Consider the following 16,382-nt stretch of genomic DNA (forward strand, 5'->3'; position numbering starts at 1 on the left):
GACGTTTCAGACCCCAGGTGGCCTTTAGGACCCTGAGCCTTTTCACCGAGGGACCCCTTTCGGCCGTTTCCGAACCGACATTCTCTATGCGGAGGCTGAAGGAAAGTCCTTGCCCATCAACCAATTTTTTTTTGAACGTGTGTCACCCAAACATCCGTGGAACTCCGCTCGATGTGCCAAATGTCATGGGCTTAAGCATCATCACTGATGGATTGATGGCCTATTTGGTGTGGAAGGCCTGAATGATGGCGCAGTCGACAAACTAGACAGGTGGCAAAACCTACCTACCACTAAGACCGCCATCTTCCTGAGGAACAAAGGTGCCGCAGAGATAGAGAAAGATGCTACGAAGACAGCGAAACAGAATACAGAAGGAGCCAGCAAGGGGTTGAGTAAAGAGAGTGATGTTCGTCGCTAGAAGTCTGGGTGGCTGAGTACGGGTGGTGCCACCAGTTTCTAGCCGACCCGAGATACCAGTACGAGTAGGCGTGGGAAGAAAATAACACGTGATCTCCAAATGTGGTCGGACTTTCGGAATCAACGATTTTTGCCAATACATTCTGAGTTGTTTTGAAAGACTGTATGTTTGACCTCGTTCGACTGTCTGAAGACCAGCATCGTTCAACGTTCGCAAAACTTCCCTGTTCTTTTTCGTGAGCAAATTGAAAGTACTCACTGGCTAGGTTCGTAGATATAGACGTGACAGTCTCGTTCTGTCGCATTGAACTCATCTCAAGTCAGTCAAGCTCTTCTGGAGCAACATCGCCGTGGCCCACATCCTCCAATTCAAACGCGAGTCCCGTGAGCGCCTCCCTCTCACAACATTATCATCGCTCGGTCAATTTCGTCACGTCCTTGCGAGATTCTTAACCGTAGCCATGTCTGATGGAGCCGTACCTGATGAGCCACGATCACCTCCATCGTCGCAAAAGGATGCAGGATTGAGAAAGCTCACGCCATATTGGTACCCGTATACGACTATGGCAAAGGAGCGCTGGCTTGGACGGGAGATCCTAGAAATCGTGTCAACAGAATTCAGGGATCGATCCATGGAGTACTATGTAGGTGCTTACAAGTCAATTGTTCATATCTTTTCTAGAAGTCAATATTTATTGGACAGCGGTACGCCCTTGAATCCGGAGTGACAACAATCAATGGCAAGGTCGCCAAACCAGACACAGTAGTGAGGAATGGCGATCGTATAGAGTGAGCGCATTTTTTCTGTGTTAGAAGCATACCTTGATTCATTGTTATAGGAATGTTGTGCACCGACATGAGCCTCCAGTCACATCTACACCCGTCAAAATCGTATTGCACGACAAGGAGCGCGACTTTTTGGTTGTCGATAAACCTGGTAGCATAGTTCGTCCTTGGCAATTCTGCTCACAGTGCAACTAATTTGAAGATGATACAGCCAGTACACGCATCTGGTCGGTACTACCGCCATAGCTTAGTAGAGATACTTCGTAACGAGTTTGGCTTCCCGAAAATTTATAGTGTGTCTATATCTGCTCGAAAATAAACCTTACTGATTTAGTTACAGCGATTAATCGCTTGGACAGACTTACATCCGGTCTGATGATCGTACCATTGAATGCCGATCTAGCGCGTTCATTATCAGGCGAATTCGTCAATGGTTTCATCCGCAAGGAGTATATTGCTCGCTGTAAAGGCGAGTTTCCCGTGTGAGTACTTTTAACATCTATCTATATGGGTGTAGTGAGTAAATGGGCATAGTGAGGAAACGATATGCGAAGAACCCCTCTTGACTGTTGATCGACAGATGGGCCTTAACATAGTACACCCAGAAGGAAAGGTACGCGGCGGCTTTAGCTGTCAGTGGAGTTTTTGACGGTTTGCAGCCAGCGAAAACAATTTTCAATCGGCTTCATTACGATTCCGCGACCAACACGAGTCTGCTTCATTGTGAGGTTTCCAGTCATATACTGTATTTGATAAACACACCCATTATTTCTCACTAGGTCGTCCCACGACAGGTCGATGTAAGGATCACACAGATGTCACACTGGATGTTCCTGATCAATTTCATTACAGCACATCAGATACGAGTTCATTTACAATACCTCGGTCATCCGATAGCCAACGACCCTGTTTACTCTGAGCAACGGATATGGGTGAGAGTCCTTGTCTAGTCTCAAGAATGCCTTGTATGTATAACGCCAACTCCCACGATAGGGAGCTAATCTTGGCAAAGGGGGAGTTGATGTTATTCCTTGCGAGGACCGTGCTGCACCAGTGCCACCAGCGCATCTGTTGAGTGACGATAGTCCGGAAGCTCTTAATTTGAAACCCTCCGACGAGATAGACCCACCACCATTATTGCTTACTTCGGAAGAGGAGACCAATGCGAGAGTGAAATTGCTTCCCCGCGAAACTGGACATGATATTGGAATGGGATCACCCGTACCGTTGTCGTCTGAGGCAGTGGAAATTATAACAAGGCTCCGGCATATGAAGGTGGGCGATTCAATGCACGAGCAAGTATGTGACACACTCATGGAAAAATAGGATGAAGACGAGGATTGGAGTCGCTGGCGAGATGTTGTATTTCGAGCGAAGGCCTCACTCGCACCAAAAGACATCCCTCGTGCGCCCCTTCCTCCACAGAACAAACGTAAAAAAGGGGGACCTTCTCTTCCTCCAACTCCTCTGCAAGAAGATATATTCTTGGTCCCACAGTTGACTCAGGGGGAAGCTCTAGCACGGCTCTCGCAGATGGAAGCCCCCTCCCCAGCTGTCGACACAGCGACAGGAACACTGTATTGTTCAGAGTGCTACTTACCGTTGCATCCTGATCCAAAGCCAGAAAGGTTATATATTTTTCTGCATGCCCTTAGATATACCACAAGTCTCGGGTGCTTTGAGACGGATATGCCAGAGTGGGCAGCTGAAGGATGGAAGTGGGACCAGGCATAGATGGTACTACGTGCTACGATACTATATTTACATTTCTCCGCGCGCATGTACCAAGCCCAAAAAAGTGCAGCGAAGTTTGTGAAGAAGATTTTTTTGGCTTGTTCCCTCAGAATCCTATTTTTGTTGTTGGCATCACGGAGGACTTAAGTTTGCTTGTACAGAACTGTCGCGAAGCTGTCACACGCGATCTGATATGAACTTACGTAAGATGCAAGACTCAAAATTATTTTGAATAGTCCCACGGGCCACCATATCTTCAATTTATTGAACATTTGGATTCGAATAACTTTATGGTCTGATGGTAAGTCGCTATTCCTGCGCTATCTAGACAGTTAATAAGTGATATAATCCTTCTCCAGACACGTCGTGACTATGTAGTTCTTCCAACGTCGAGTGAGCCAAGGGAAGATATCAGCGAGGGCGCCGACATAGTCCTAGAGTCATTACTACGAGACAATAAGGGTGTCACGCTTGACACACCCCATGGAGGCTCTCTAGTGGTTCATGAAGATGGTCATACCTATAACTATTCATACGGACCAAGCGGAATTCTAGGTCTAGTTCACAATCGTTATGCTGTTGCGTGTGCAGCATTTGCTGGGATTGGCGGGATTTCATTCGGGTACGACCAAGGCGTTATTTCCAATGTCCTTGTCATGAAAGATTTTCTGACTCGGTGGCCAATCGGTCCATGGGAGAAGGGATTGATGAGTATGGGAAGCCGCGACCTCATCTGGTATCTCCACTCATATTGGAAATAACAGCTGCTGTTCTCGAACTCGGCGCATTATTTGGTGCCATCACGAGCGGGATCTTGGCGGACAAGTATTGTAGACGTCAATCCATTTTCTTCGCGTCCAGTGGGTCATTTGTTTATCCCAGAAAAGAGACCTGACCATTGGCCTTATTAGTCATTTTCTGCCTTGGTTCAGGACTGCAGTGCGGGGCGCAGTCCTTGAATGACCTCATCATCGGGCGAGCAATCGGTGGCTTCGGAGTTGGGGCCCTGAGGTAATTTTGTTGTGTCTTGAATGGGCTTTACTTATGTAACTGAGTGGCGATAGCATGCTTTCGCCGCTTTACATGGCCGAGATTAGCCCTCCAGAGCTCCGCGGCTCACTCATGGCGCTTGAGCAACTCGCTATCGTCCTTGGCGTGGTGTTTGGTTTTTGGACAGGTTTCCTTACGAGACACAGTTCGTTCTTCTGTCACGAATCTCGATTTTCTCATTTGTGGCATTGGGTTCATAGTTACCGGATCTGCTTCGTGGAGAATTCCACTAGCACTCCAGTTCCTCCCAGGTATTTCGCTTTGCCTCGGATGCTTTGTTTTACCACCTTCACCCCGACTTCTGGTGCTTCGTGATCGTATTGACGACGCACGGAAAACTTTAGCCAAACTTCGTTTGCGCACTCCTCACGAAGCAAAAGAAGATCCGTTGATCGAGGTAGTTTTTCCTTCCTATCTGCCAATCTACCTACATTCAATGCCGTACCATAGCTCGAGCTATTGGAAATGCAAATTGACGTTGCTCTCGTCCGACAAAAATCAAAGGACGGACTCTCACGCGAAACATGGACAATCCTCTTTGGCCGGGAGTACGTTAGACGGACCCTTATTGGCATCATGATCATGTTTTTTCAGCGTGAGTATGGATTAGTGTCATCTTTGGATATTGCGTCCGAGTCTATGCCTAAACATGAATTATGTTATAGAGTGGAGTGGCATCAATGCACTTCTTTACTATGGTCCAACTCTGGTCAAAAGCATAGGGATGCATGGGGATACCGCCACACTTCTTGTTTCAGGTGGGATAGGAATTATCCAGTTTCTTGCAGTTTTCCCGGCCATTATATTTCTTGACCGGTGGGGTATGTGCTTTTGTCTTTTTGTAACTTTGTGTTTTCTCAGTGCGCTTCTCATAGGCCGTAAACCCCTTCTCAAAGGTTCCTGTGTTTGTTCTTGATTCACCTACTTCGTGACTCATTGCAAAAAAGGCGGTAGCGCAATCATGGCTGCATCGCATTCTATGATCGCAATCTTGGTGTGTCCTATTTATGATCAACACATACTGAGCCACAAGATTTATATCTTCTACAGATCCATCTTTTTCATGATAACTGGGGATCTCATACCATAGCTGCTTGGGTAGCGGTATTGTAAGTTTTTTTTTACCCCGCTTTATTCAGATGAAATGATCCCCGACAGTTGCACATACATATTTACTGCGGCTTATGGCATGTCCTTTGGACCCATTGGTTGGGTTCTTCCAAGTGAGGTATTCCCTCTTTCTATGCGAAGCAAAGGGGTTTCCCTATCAACGGCTTCGAACTGGATCAACAATTGTTTGTCCCGCTCTCTCTTTCTGTGACTCACACTGACATAAGATCCTCTTTCCCCCCGCTGGCGCTCCCATTCTTTCGTAGTCTTCATTGGTCTTATCACACCGCCACTGATGGAGATGTCTTCTGCGTATGTCTATCCTCCGTATTCAGATATCCCAGCAGTGATATATCGTTTGGGGAACATGCATTCTTTGGCAGCGCGACCTTTATGATTTTCGCCTGCGCCTGTTTTGGGGCCTACCTGTGGTCTAGTTATATTGTTCCAGAGACGGCGGGCGTTTCTCTCGAAGAAATAGATGCGGTCTTCGGTTCTGCAATAGGTCAGGAAGATCGCAAACGGAAACACGAGGTATGAGATTGTTCTGCTCAGATTCTGTACTAGTCTTTATATTCTCAACGTCATCCCAGCTGGAACGCGAACTCGGCCTGCATGACCTGATTAAGGGTCTTCTTCCTTCAGAGGCACTAGACCAAGAGTAACGACAACTCTAATGCATTCAGCAAGATGTGGTATCTACGTATCTAGATTAACCATGTTACCATGTTATCTAGCTACGATGTGTACAGTACAGCGCACTAATGCTCCGGATGGTTCCTGTCATTATACATGTTGCTCTTCAAGAATACGAACTGATTAGTGAGCGTCCCGACTAATAAATATGATTAAGATGACAAGCGTGTCAGGGCATGGTAAAGAGCGTGATAAGGAGCGTATGAGTCGAGTTAAGGTATGGTGATGTGAATGCTATGTGTGGTGCATCGAGGGAGCTAATTGGAAGTAGTACGCCGCCGCCCTGTGAGAGTGCCGTATGCGCCCAAGAAGAGCTTGCGCTTCCCGGAAGGAGTATCAGGCTGGTCTTGGGCCGTATGTTTGCGGCGGGAGTCGCGTTGCTGCGGCACAGGGAAGAAATGCACCGAGTGATTCGCGTTTTGGTACAACATGCGTGACTCAGACTCTGCAATCATCATACGCTGAGGAGAACGTGGCGTGTATGAATCGGGGGAAGAAACGAACGACTTTGATTACGGGGATCAGACATGTGGTAAGACACGAGAACATTGGTGAATGCTCACAACTTTGCGCTCCACCTCCGTTACAATGGGATAGGGACCCCTCCGTTCTGATTCTTCTGAATCGGTTCCCCTTTCCGTCTGTGACTGCCACAACCATGGCTTCTCCGCCGGCTCTGTCTGTAACACCGACAGCTGGTCCTCGTCATCGTATACAGCTTCTGCCCAGCAGATGTCCAAGAAACAGTCCTTTGGAGCATACAAAAGCTGTTCGTCTAGTGCGCCAAGACAGGTGACGTCAAAATCCACCTCGCGTAACGAGCTGTCAAAAGTCCATAAAGATTGTTCAAGTCCCGCTGGCCCTGTGGTTACGGACACAGGATCGACGACAATAGGACTCGAGGAACCCTGCGTGAGTGTGAGGCCTTTTAGCTTGTTGGAAGTAGATACGGGGAAGTCTTTGGGAGGTGGCGTAGGCGGACTCGACGGGTGGAAAAAATCGATCGGCGTCGGTGAGCGTGGCGGATCAGGATGGTCGTAACGGTATTCAGGGAATGCGTGTGCAAAGGAAGTGTTGGAAATTTGAACTTCTAATCCCCTGAACGCGTCCGAGGTCGCTCGAGGGCGAGAAAAAGACTCCCCGGTGGGTGAGTAGAATGGAGGAGTAAGCTGTCAATGCCAAATCAGAAACCACAGCAAACGAAGAGGATCATATCAACACTTACGGGAAAGTCAATGCATGAATCGTCTATGCTTTTCCTAATAGATGTTGGAAAAGATATCTGGGTGACTCTCGTGAAGCGGGTCGCGAAACGGTCGCGAGGAGTGCACCTGTCAACAGTCAACTTCGTAGACCTCAAGTTCATCGGGATAGTTTTTTACAAAGGGAGAGGAGGGAGAGGGTTCGAGGAGAAAGACCACAAGCCAGACAACCAACACTTCGGGATGGGAAATATGTTTCGTCGCGAGGGTTCATCGCTATCTTTATCCAAAACAAAGTATGGGCGTCAAATACTGGTGCACCAACGCGGAGACCCGAAACCAACCTTAAGTGATCATGAAACGTAATGTATTGCGTACGATATGGGCTTCTCTGTTGAGAAGCGGGAATTGGACTGACAAAATGCATTGGGCCGCCGGGAAGCATCAGGGATGATGGGAAGGCAACATGATGACTGCATAATGGATCAGGTTAATCGCTGCAGGCCATAATCGGCCCAGAATGACCGAGTCGAGCCCCGTAAAATTGGGTCTTCTGCGGCGGAACGAGTGACTGGGCGACAACAGAGATATATGACTTCAGGAAGCAAGAGTCAAGTCTTTGAGCACTAGCGGTAGGAGCCACGACGACCCTTGATGAAAATCGATGACAATCGGCATCACGCTATATAGACTTGCCATCAGAGGGTCATATTAGTAGGTGGGAGTTGAATTTAAAGCCGATTGGACGATGCTTTGGGTACATCCTCCTTCATATCTGTACCTTGACAAAAAATTTGTTGCTGTCGTGACATGCCGTACTACTTGAGCAAGTCGCCCACAGTAAAGTCAAACTGAAGTTGTTTAAATTCTTCTCGTTTCACCAGCAATTGTCTGATTGAGTCAAATCCGCCGTAACGTTGTGAGGAGGCCCTTCAAGTTCTGCCGATTCGAAGGACGCCACCATGCCCCACTTCAATTCCGCTCGAATGCAGAAACGGAAATTGTTACGGGAGCGACTCGTCTGGTGGAAACGGTGAGGAGCCGGTATCAGCCTAGCTCTGGAACGTTAGCATTCAAGTTGTTTAAGTTCAACCATACCCTATATCACTTAGCTGCTCCATCCGAGTAGTGAGCCTTCTTGACAGAATACGTGAAACCAACGTATTTGAAGCGTCGCAAAAGCATCCGGGAGGCTAGGGTCCTTGCACGTGTCGCTGTGATTACTCCGATATATATTGCTATTGCACAAATAAACACACGGAAAAGACAAACAATGCATGTAGGTCGCGAAAACGATGTGTAAGTCTCCACAGGGAGAAACGAGCTACGGTAGCGGTATAGGCGTGAGTTAAAAAAGAGAAATTAGCACATCGTCTCAGGTCGGATTCGGTATGGGACGCGATATGTGAGATGTACAGTCCGTGTTGACGGGGTTAACGAGAGGCATAAGTGAAGCAATGCAACGAGCGTGGGATGTGCGAGAAACACATTCGGACAAAGATATAAGTCAGGTGTGAACATGGAATGGAAAGAAAGTAAAAGATAAAGCGGACACAAAAATGTGAGTAAAGTAACACTAACAACGGTCAGACCGAGAAATTGAAGTGAATAAAGAACACAACAACCAATAGCCCAATGGGTCCCCCCTCAGGAGGACAACCGAAGCTATCCTTCCCATCCACTCGTTGTTCAAGACTTTTTCGAGAGGGAGAGTCACGGGGTATATGGTAGGCACTTCCACAGCAGAGCACACCTCACTCCCTGGGTGATCCATATTTAAATGGATGCTTCCATTTCCTCTGGGCCAGATACAATGACGTGTGCATTGTTCCCTTCGTCCTCAATGTCCACAAAGTGGGAAGACTCGGTAGGCTCGATAGCGCTTACAGGCTCTGCGCTTGCTGGTCCGTTGCCACTGGCGCTCCGCCTGACTGAAGAGCCACCTTGAGGACCTGATCGCGGCGGGTTCGCACACCGATCCTTGCCATGCGCAATGCGCAAGTTTGCGTATTCTGGCTTAATCTTAATGCTATCGATGGCCTTGATAGCGTTAGAGATATTGGTGAAGTTGACGAAGGCGCAGTTCCTGAAGATAACAATGTCAGAAATTATCATCGACCGCCAGCCAAGATAACGCACTTCTCCCTTAGGAAATTGACCAGCTCGATATCCCCAAACTCGCCAAAGTCCCTCTTTAGTTTCTCCTCATTGAATAATTCAAAGTCTTCAATGCTACCCACATAAACGTTCCTGGTGGCCCCTGAGTGAACAGCAAGCGCAAGACTAGGCGGCAGTGGACCAGAATTTTTTCCCCAGCCAATTTTGAGCCGACGGTTGTTCAGGGTGAGACCTTGATACGATGCCACTTGGTAGAACGTGAACGCTGCTGCAGGGTCAACAAAAGTGACAAACTGCCTCCCAATAAATCAGCAAATGCACGCAAAGATGTCATAAAATATGACTGACGGCAATGTGCTTGTCCTGCATGTACCTTACGCTCTGCAACACACCACCGCGAATGGCGTTGCACAAATCTTCCGTTGTTGTCTCAGGATGAATATTGCCCAAGTAGACTGTGCGATTGAGCGTTTGACCACCTGTCATATCTGTTGCAAAAGGGTATGGTGAGAATGGCGAGCCGAAGTGGTTCGGACCCCCAGCAGGGCTGAGATTTGCAGATTGAGCGACAAGAGATTGGGCGGCGGCAGCCTGGGCAGCTTGTGCAGCAGCCTGCTGAGACTTGGGTATGTATGCGCAACGATCTTTGCCGTAGTTGACCCGTTTTCCCGCCCAAGCTGGCTCGGTAGGGAGCGTATTAACCACCTAAATGACCGCGTATCGGCGCCAGAATGTAGTGAAATACTCAGATACAACATACCTTGGTAGCAACCGAGATACTCAAGAAATGTACGAACCCAATATTCTTGTCACGGACAATTTTAACCTGATCAATCAGCCCGAACCGACTGAGATCGTCCCGCAACTGCTCTTCTGTCGTGTTTTCATCCAGACCACCGAGGTATACGTTCCGGCTCGCATTGCTCTGGCTGATCGCAAGGCTCACCTGCGCGCTGACAGGAGATGGCTTCCCCCATCCGATCTTAAGTTCCTGACCGTGAAGGGAGAGTTTCTTGATGGTAGCGTCGGCGTGGAAAGCTGCAGCGGTTGCGCCGTCCAGAAAGGAAAGGAAAACACATGATTTTTCAGGAAGAACACGAATGGATTCGAGGGGGCCAAAGTGCACGAGGTTAAGTAGCTCGTCAACAGAGGCAGTTGCAGGGAGGTTGCCAACATAAACGGTTCGACCAGTAGCATTGGTCGTTGCAGAAAGCGCGGCAGAAATAGCCGCCGGTGAGTAAGCACCTGGGGTCGGTGGAATGTTGACATTTAAAGAAGGTAGCCGAGGTTGCTACAAAGATATGAGATTAGCAATCAGACCCATTTCAGTGTCAACAATAATAAAATGTACCTGGCCATAGTTACCAGCTTGCGCGCCATAGGGAAAACCACCCAACATGTTCATTCCGGGCAACCCCATGCCAAGCATGTTGTAACCAAAGCCTCCATATGGGCCTACGCCGTTGGACTGAGACGCATGCTGTTGCTGTTGTTGGGCAAATGCGTTTTGGTGTGCGGGGCTCATTTGAGGGTTCATGCCTGCACCATTAACAGCAGTGTTAATCGTAAGATTCGGAGTAGAGTAAAGCTGGTTGGAGAAAGCAGGAGATGAAGGTTGGAAAGGCTGATTGATCTGGGCATGTGGACCATAACCATAGTTGGCAAAGGCGTCACGAGTAACAGTAGTAGGTGCCGCAGCGGAGGTAGCAGAAGCACTAAATGTGGGGGACCAACGTGCCTTTTTGGCATCAGGACCACCGACGGCATCCATAGACCTCTGTTTGACGGGTCAACTGTGCGATGATGAGATTGTAAAAAAAGACAGACCTTCATCATATCGAGCTCAAAACCGTAAGAATGGTAGTGAGTTGCAAAAGCTGTTTGGGAGTCGTCCATATTTCCGGGTATGAGGTAGGAGAATTAAATGGATTGAGAAGGAGAGCAACGGCGGAATGTATGTATTGAAAAAAACCGAGGACCAAGTTAGAAAGGGTTTTGCAAGGTATAATGAATGATAGAGAGGTAGAGAGCGTGGGTAGGGCAGAATGCTGTGATGTACTGTCGTAGTACTCGTAGTACTCGTAGCCTGCCCTGTGCAAATGAGAGTGACTGATAATAATAAAACACGCACAAAAAGATGAGCGAAGAGTGCGATCTGATATAGATAAACTTGCGTTAACGAAGAACTGAACAGAAACAAGTCAGGACAAGTCTAGCACAAGAGCTAAGCTAGACACAAGTCCAAGACAAGATCGTCTCTTCAATTCACGGTCCCAACGAAATAATAAACAAAGATCGCAGGAACGCGGGCGACGACGAGCAGCACCAAACGTGAATCAGAAGAAGAGAAAAAAAAACAACCAACGACAAGCGAATTCGAACGATGTAGTGGAAGAAGTGGTTTTTCACATCAATATCTGACTTTCCCACATAACGACGCACGGACCCATCGACGCCATCGTTTCATGTTCATCACGACCTTCCTCACTGAGTTCAAATATGCAGCTCTCCAGGACTGTGAAGAGAAGGAAGGCGAGCTTTATCGAATTTTCGAAGCTCAGGATAGTATCAGGTAGATTCGAAGGTTCCTCAGGATTCGGGTTCGTCAGTCATACCAGTGAAGTTTTACCTTCTTCCATCTAAAATCGCGGCAGGTCCTGGTCACGGAACATGAGGTGGTATCTTCGCAGTCCAGGATAACTCTTACCCCAAGTGACGGTACCAGGAAGCTCGCCAAGGTACCCCGTCTTCTTACATCAGACCTGAGGTGTAACACCCCTTTGTACTAAGATGGCTTAAAACTGGCGGTGGCGTGTTCTAACAATATCATGAGTCAAGGTAAAAGTTTTGCAGTCTAGGCTAACGTTTGCACCAAGTGATGGTAAGGATCCTCCGTAAAATCGCTGCAGGTTTTCATCACGTATGGATCCCAAGGTAAGATTTTCGCAGCTCAGGCTAAGTTTGTATTTGACGATACCAGATAGATTCGAGGAGATCGCTAGGATTAATTATTCATGCTCAGACTCAGGCTCGCCGTCTTATCACTCCATGACAGGTACAACTCCACGTAAGTTGTCACAAATTTGCGGCAGGTTCTGATCATTGATAGCGATCCCCCATGCTGGCACACTTATATCTCTACGAATTGTACGAGCAAATTGAACTATAGTCGATGAGGAGTACTGTCCGCTTTCGTCGTGGTAGAGGTTGGTGGTATCCCGTTATTCTCGTCAGGTCAGTATAATCCTCTTGACTCGATAAGGTCAAGACTGCAGAGAGATCTACATAAGGTTCATGATATACAACGTTAACACTCGTAAGTACTCCGGGTGCAACGTTACTATCAATTTTGTGCTGTCATGTGGTGGTCCCATTGCACACGGACATCACCCTCGTACTTGAGTAGAATACTGGTTCGCTAACGCTGCCGAGCTCACTTTGCCTATGGAGGGTGCCGATTGTACCGGAATGGGATATATAGTACTACCTACTATGCCACGCTGTCTCGTAATGATCCAACGTGTTTCAATTGAAGTTAGCATCTCACGTTACATCAACGCCAGCTATTCACGCGTTACCGGACGCTGGCAAGTGACTGCGTATTACGTATCGAAGCGATCAATGCATAGCTAGGCACTACTGATGGCAGCTGATTTCTTTTTGAGTGACCGGTGTGCTACATATGTAGTTCAACACCGATGGATTTCATATTTTCCAAGTCTCACCCATTTCTCTCATGTCGTCCTCCTTGCGCTTTTCTCTTCTCAATTCATTGCCATCCACTCTAGAGTCGCAATGGCCCGAGGCTAACGAATCACTCATATTGGAACCATACACATATATCACCTCCAAGCCCGGCGAGGACATCCGCACACGGCTCATCGAGGCTTTCAACATATGGCTTGCAGTCCCTAGCGACCAACTCGAGGTCATAGACCATGTCGTTCAAATGCTGCATAATGCCAGCTTGATGCTCGATGACATAGAAGACGATGCGCAGTTGAGAAGGGGACAACCTGTAGCGCACAAGATATATGGCGTCCCCCAAACCATCAACACCGCCAACTACGTATATTTCTCCGCTTATAAGGAGCTCTTGAAGCTTAGGAGATCCAGGGGCGCGGACGAGAATGTGGTGAGGGTGGTAGGCGCTAGTGATTTGGATATAGTAGTTACGCAGGAGCTTTTAAGTTTACACCGTGGGCAGGGGATGGAGATCTTGTGGCGAGATTTGTTGCAGTGTCCGACGGAGGAAGAATATATCTCTATGGTTAACAACAGTCTGTCCGGGTTTCTTTTCAACATGTTAAACACTAACTTTCTGTGCTCAGAAACGGGGAGTGGATTTAGGATAGCTATCAAGTTAATGATGGCACACGCAACGAGGAACCTTGACATGTGAGTCATGTCCCTCATGCATGTTTCGTTATGAGTCGCTCATGAATCATAAGCGATTTCGTCCCTCTGGTGAATATTTTCGGAGTGTATGTCCAGATACGAGATGATTACATGAACTTGCAAAGCACAGAGGTAAGTATGCATAGCGTATTATTCTGACCAGAAGCAACAATTCAATGTGCTTTACAGCACAGCGACAACAAGGGCTTTGCAGAAGACCTCACAGAAGGCAAATTCTCTTTCCCAATCGTCCATGGAATACGTGCGGATGAACAGAATCGAGTTGTCATGAGTGCGTAAATAATACTGACATATGTGCATGAATTGATGAATTGCTATCGTACAGATGTGCTACAAAAACGTCCTACAACACCGACCCTGAAGTACCACACAGTTGACTACCTCCGCACACAGACAAAGTCATTTGAGTACACACTCGCGGTGATGAGCAGCTTAGAGCGGCAGGTTTGTTTGTATTCCGTGCCTACAAGCTTCTCGCTGAGCTTTACATCTAGGTCCGGGAGGAGATTGTACGCCTTGGCGGGAATCCCCACCTCGAGAAGATATTGGATGTCCTGCATGTAGAACATGATTTACATGATTTGGGTGGGTGTGTAGACGAAGGAATTGTACCTTAAGTTGAGAGTGAATATTGGACTCGTGACCGCGTCTCATTGAAGATGCGGGGTTTCGACGTTATCTGGGAAATATTTCCAGGCTGGTCTCGAGCTTGGGTGGGGCTGCATTACATAGTAAGTAATGTATTATGTATTTATTAATCGGCACTTGACCGCCCCAGTTCTCAACTCTGCTGCTCTGCCTGATATTTAGCTCATTCGAGTTCCGTACCGACTTCGACATAACAATGGCGAACGAGCCTCGCCTCGCCTCGAATTTTGAATTCGACCGTGATTTTCCCATATGCTCATTCGAACCGAAGGATGGTCAAGCAACTTGACAACCGCGGGAGGTCGAGCATGAGACAGTGCGATAAAACTCGTAGGGAGACATGGCCTTTGGCGATGAATTTTGAATCTAATTGTATTCTTGGTGCAATAATCAATTTTTAGAAAAATTGGTTTCAGGCACATGATCAAAGAAGACAGCAGAAATGTGATCATCTTCCACGATGAACGGGTTTTTCTAGTTTCAGATATGTGGCATCCTCTACTTCGGGAGTTGTGGGTTCATGACCTACATGGTGCCCTGGCTACGGAGCTGGTGCGGGTGCATTTTTTCCGACGGCACAATATCATGCCGCAATTGGCTACTCGACGATTTACACGGGTAAGCAGTTTAAGTCTATTAGAGAAGAAACATTGAATTTGAAACGAGGCTAGCCACAACTCAAATTCATTATGGAACACATGGAACATAATGATATGTCGTTTTGTAGGCCTTATGGTTATCATATCATGGACTTGCGAATTCATACATGCTGCCGATGCGACATACGCAGGCCCAGCTGGTATAACAATCGGTATTACTACTAGGATGGTGCTGATCCACTTTTTCTTCTGCCGTATACCTTACTTGAGATGCCTTCCCAAGCAAGAGCATTGTTCGAGCTCACCAGACTCCATTGGTTCCCAGTAGGGTGCGACTTCATGTTTTGGCCTTTCGGTATGATGGAATATGATGCAGTGTGCTTGTCATTTAACCACGATTTGTGTCATCATATCTAGGTTGGGCCTTCCTGTCAGCAGCCTACCGTCTGACGTTACCAGTGGACGAAGTTGTTAAAACAACTTTATTTTTTGCATTGCTGGGCGTACTGGTGCATAGCGCAGGTTGTGTCCTAAATGACATACTTGACTGCGATCTCGATCGCAAAGTTGGTAGGTCTCAGTCCAATCCAGACTGTGAATTCTTGACATACTCGATGTGCAATAGAACGCTCACAGGGCCGACCGATTGCATCAGGAGTCGTCACTAGAACAAAAGCTTCGATCCTTCTGACTGTTCTCGTTGCTGCCCTTTTCTACTTGTTTTCCACTTGTGGCACCAAAGCGTGAGTAGATCATTCAAGAAATATCAAAACTTATCTGACATACTAGTTTAAGTTTCACACTCGGTGTGATTGCATTCCCCATTTGTATCACGACGTATCCGCTGATGAAGCGTTGGATGAACTGGCCTTCTTTGTTCCTCGGCATGACTTTGCGTTTCATAGAAAAGTATCCCGTCTTATATTGTTTTAAGGCTTTTCTACTAGCTGGGCCGTCCCAGGAACGTGGGTTGCAACGACTGACCATTATAATTGGGGCATAATCTTAAACATAGCAATTGCATCGTGCTGGTCAGTGTGGAGAAGGCAGCTTTTTTTTCAGCCATGCTGATAATGCTTCTTTAGCTGGAATTGTATCTACGACACCATTTACGCATGCCAGGTGACTACCTAAAATACTCTTGCACTCGAAGGCATGTGCTGATCATATGCTCAGGACAAGAAGGACGACAAGAAGGCCGGAGTCAAGTCCATGGCAGTCCATCTGGGCAACGCCATTCGTCCTGTATTGACTCTATTGGATGCGACCTTCTTTGTATGTCTTTTGTGGGCTGGTTACTTGAACGACCAGCGCCTTCCGTTCTACACGATGAGTGTTTTTACCCCGTTCTTCCTATGTCTCTGGCACATATGGTCTTTTGATCATGATGATCCCGGTGACTGTTGGAAGAAATTTACGGTGCGTCTAGCTGCCATAGCCATGTACCCTAATTTTTACGTGTGTGATACTCCAGGCAGGTCGCCAGGGCGGGGCGATGGTCTGCATTGGATTGATCATCGATCACTATTTCAAACTCTCGTCCCACGCCGGTTGAAAACACAGTTTCTACAATTTCATTCATTTTTACTGAGCTCTTGATACG

The 16,382-nt window shown here is 47.4% G+C and overlaps 6 protein-coding genes across 6 annotated transcripts; 4 read left to right on the top strand and 2 right to left on the bottom strand.

The window, feature by feature from the left end:
- The first annotated feature begins 549 nt into the window (after window positions 1-549).
- Window positions 550-3,068, top strand: EDB93DRAFT_1181182 (pseudouridine synthase). Its single transcript, XM_041450655.1, has 12 exons — window positions 550-626; window positions 692-1,061; window positions 1,121-1,206; window positions 1,257-1,362; window positions 1,415-1,496; window positions 1,544-1,685; window positions 1,738-1,816; window positions 1,863-1,926; window positions 1,983-2,003; window positions 2,056-2,135; window positions 2,197-2,478; window positions 2,530-3,068. The coding sequence occupies exons 2-12, from the start codon at window positions 879-881 to the stop codon at window positions 2,935-2,937; spliced, it is 1,533 nt and encodes a 510-aa protein (XP_041301917.1). The 5' UTR covers window positions 550-626; window positions 692-878; the 3' UTR covers window positions 2,938-3,068.
- A 95-nt stretch (window positions 3,069-3,163) lies between these two features.
- Window positions 3,164-5,631, top strand: EDB93DRAFT_1181199 (general substrate transporter). Its single transcript, XM_041450656.1, has 13 exons — window positions 3,164-3,238; window positions 3,297-3,648; window positions 3,702-3,797; window positions 3,849-3,948; window positions 4,002-4,132; window positions 4,188-4,384; window positions 4,438-4,582; window positions 4,653-4,808; window positions 4,863-4,883; window positions 4,935-4,981; window positions 5,038-5,096; window positions 5,146-5,282; window positions 5,364-5,631. Exons 1-13 carry the CDS (start codon window positions 3,236-3,238, stop codon window positions 5,492-5,494), a joined length of 1,575 nt encoding a protein of 524 aa, XP_041301918.1. The 5' UTR covers window positions 3,164-3,235; the 3' UTR covers window positions 5,495-5,631.
- Window positions 5,632-6,050: 419 nt separating this feature from the next.
- On the bottom strand, window positions 6,051-7,159 carry EDB93DRAFT_1256058 (uncharacterized protein; the record flags this gene model as incomplete). The annotated part of the gene is made up of 3 exons (XM_041453886.1): window positions 6,051-6,299; window positions 6,357-6,962; window positions 7,019-7,159. The coding sequence occupies 3 exons, from the start codon at window positions 7,157-7,159 to the stop codon at window positions 6,051-6,053; spliced, it is 996 nt and encodes a 331-aa protein (XP_041301919.1).
- Window positions 7,160-8,771: 1,612 nt separating this feature from the next.
- EDB93DRAFT_1095183 (uncharacterized protein) lies at window positions 8,772-11,009 on the bottom strand (the record flags this gene model as incomplete). Its single annotated transcript, XM_041446670.1, has 6 exons — window positions 8,772-9,081; window positions 9,135-9,406; window positions 9,462-9,818; window positions 9,874-10,404; window positions 10,465-10,890; window positions 10,941-11,009. 6 exons carry the CDS (start codon window positions 11,007-11,009, stop codon window positions 8,772-8,774), a joined length of 1,965 nt encoding a protein of 654 aa, XP_041301920.1.
- A 1,629-nt stretch (window positions 11,010-12,638) lies between these two features.
- Window positions 12,639-14,178, top strand: EDB93DRAFT_104315 (isoprenoid synthase domain-containing protein). The gene is made up of 6 exons (XM_041444587.1): window positions 12,639-13,393; window positions 13,445-13,511; window positions 13,565-13,643; window positions 13,701-13,803; window positions 13,858-13,976; window positions 14,027-14,178. The coding sequence occupies exons 1-6, from the start codon at window positions 12,850-12,852 to the stop codon at window positions 14,147-14,149; spliced, it is 1,035 nt and encodes a 344-aa protein (XP_041301921.1). The 5' UTR covers window positions 12,639-12,849; the 3' UTR covers window positions 14,150-14,178.
- An 871-nt stretch (window positions 14,179-15,049) lies between these two features.
- On the top strand, window positions 15,050-16,334 carry EDB93DRAFT_1256061 (UbiA prenyltransferase family-domain-containing protein; the record flags this gene model as incomplete). The annotated part of the gene is made up of 8 exons (XM_041453887.1): window positions 15,050-15,134; window positions 15,197-15,349; window positions 15,405-15,522; window positions 15,575-15,744; window positions 15,795-15,810; window positions 15,865-15,901; window positions 15,956-16,198; window positions 16,254-16,334. The coding sequence occupies 8 exons, from the start codon at window positions 15,050-15,052 to the stop codon at window positions 16,332-16,334; spliced, it is 903 nt and encodes a 300-aa protein (XP_041301922.1).
- Window positions 16,335-16,382: the final 48 nt, after the last annotated feature.

The sequence above is a fragment of the Suillus bovinus genome, assembly GCF_016758785.1.
Source record: "Suillus bovinus strain UH-Sbo-P2 chromosome Unknown EDB93scaffold_110, whole genome shotgun sequence".
NCBI classification, from domain to species: domain Eukaryota; kingdom Fungi; phylum Basidiomycota; class Agaricomycetes; order Boletales; family Suillaceae; genus Suillus; species Suillus bovinus.

Excerpts from the sequence above, each read along its gene's own strand:
- EDB93DRAFT_104315 (XM_041444587.1), top strand. The coding sequence starts at position 12,850 with ATGTCGTCCTCCTTGCGCTTTTCTCTTCTCAATTCATTGCCATCCACT. Across the intron at positions 13,394-13,444 it reads TATCTCTATGGTTAACAACA|AAACGGGGAGTGGATTTAGG; the intron begins GTCTGTCCGGGT and ends TTCTGTGCTCAG. Across the intron at positions 13,512-13,564 it reads GCAACGAGGAACCTTGACAT|CGATTTCGTCCCTCTGGTGA; the intron begins GTGAGTCATGTC and ends ATGAATCATAAG.
- EDB93DRAFT_1181182 (XM_041450655.1), top strand. The coding sequence starts at position 879 with ATGTCTGATGGAGCCGTACCTGATGAGCCACGATCACCTCCATCGTCG. Across the intron at positions 2,136-2,196 it reads ACTCTGAGCAACGGATATGG|GGAGCTAATCTTGGCAAAGG; the intron begins GTGAGAGTCCTT and ends CTCCCACGATAG. Across the intron at positions 2,479-2,529 it reads CAAGGCTCCGGCATATGAAG|GATGAAGACGAGGATTGGAG; the intron begins GTGGGCGATTCA and ends ATGGAAAAATAG.
- EDB93DRAFT_1181199 (XM_041450656.1), top strand. Across the intron at positions 4,809-4,862 it reads TATATTTCTTGACCGGTGGG|GCCGTAAACCCCTTCTCAAA; the intron begins GTATGTGCTTTT and ends CGCTTCTCATAG. Across the intron at positions 5,097-5,145 it reads GCTGCTTGGGTAGCGGTATT|TTGCACATACATATTTACTG; the intron begins GTAAGTTTTTTT and ends GATCCCCGACAG.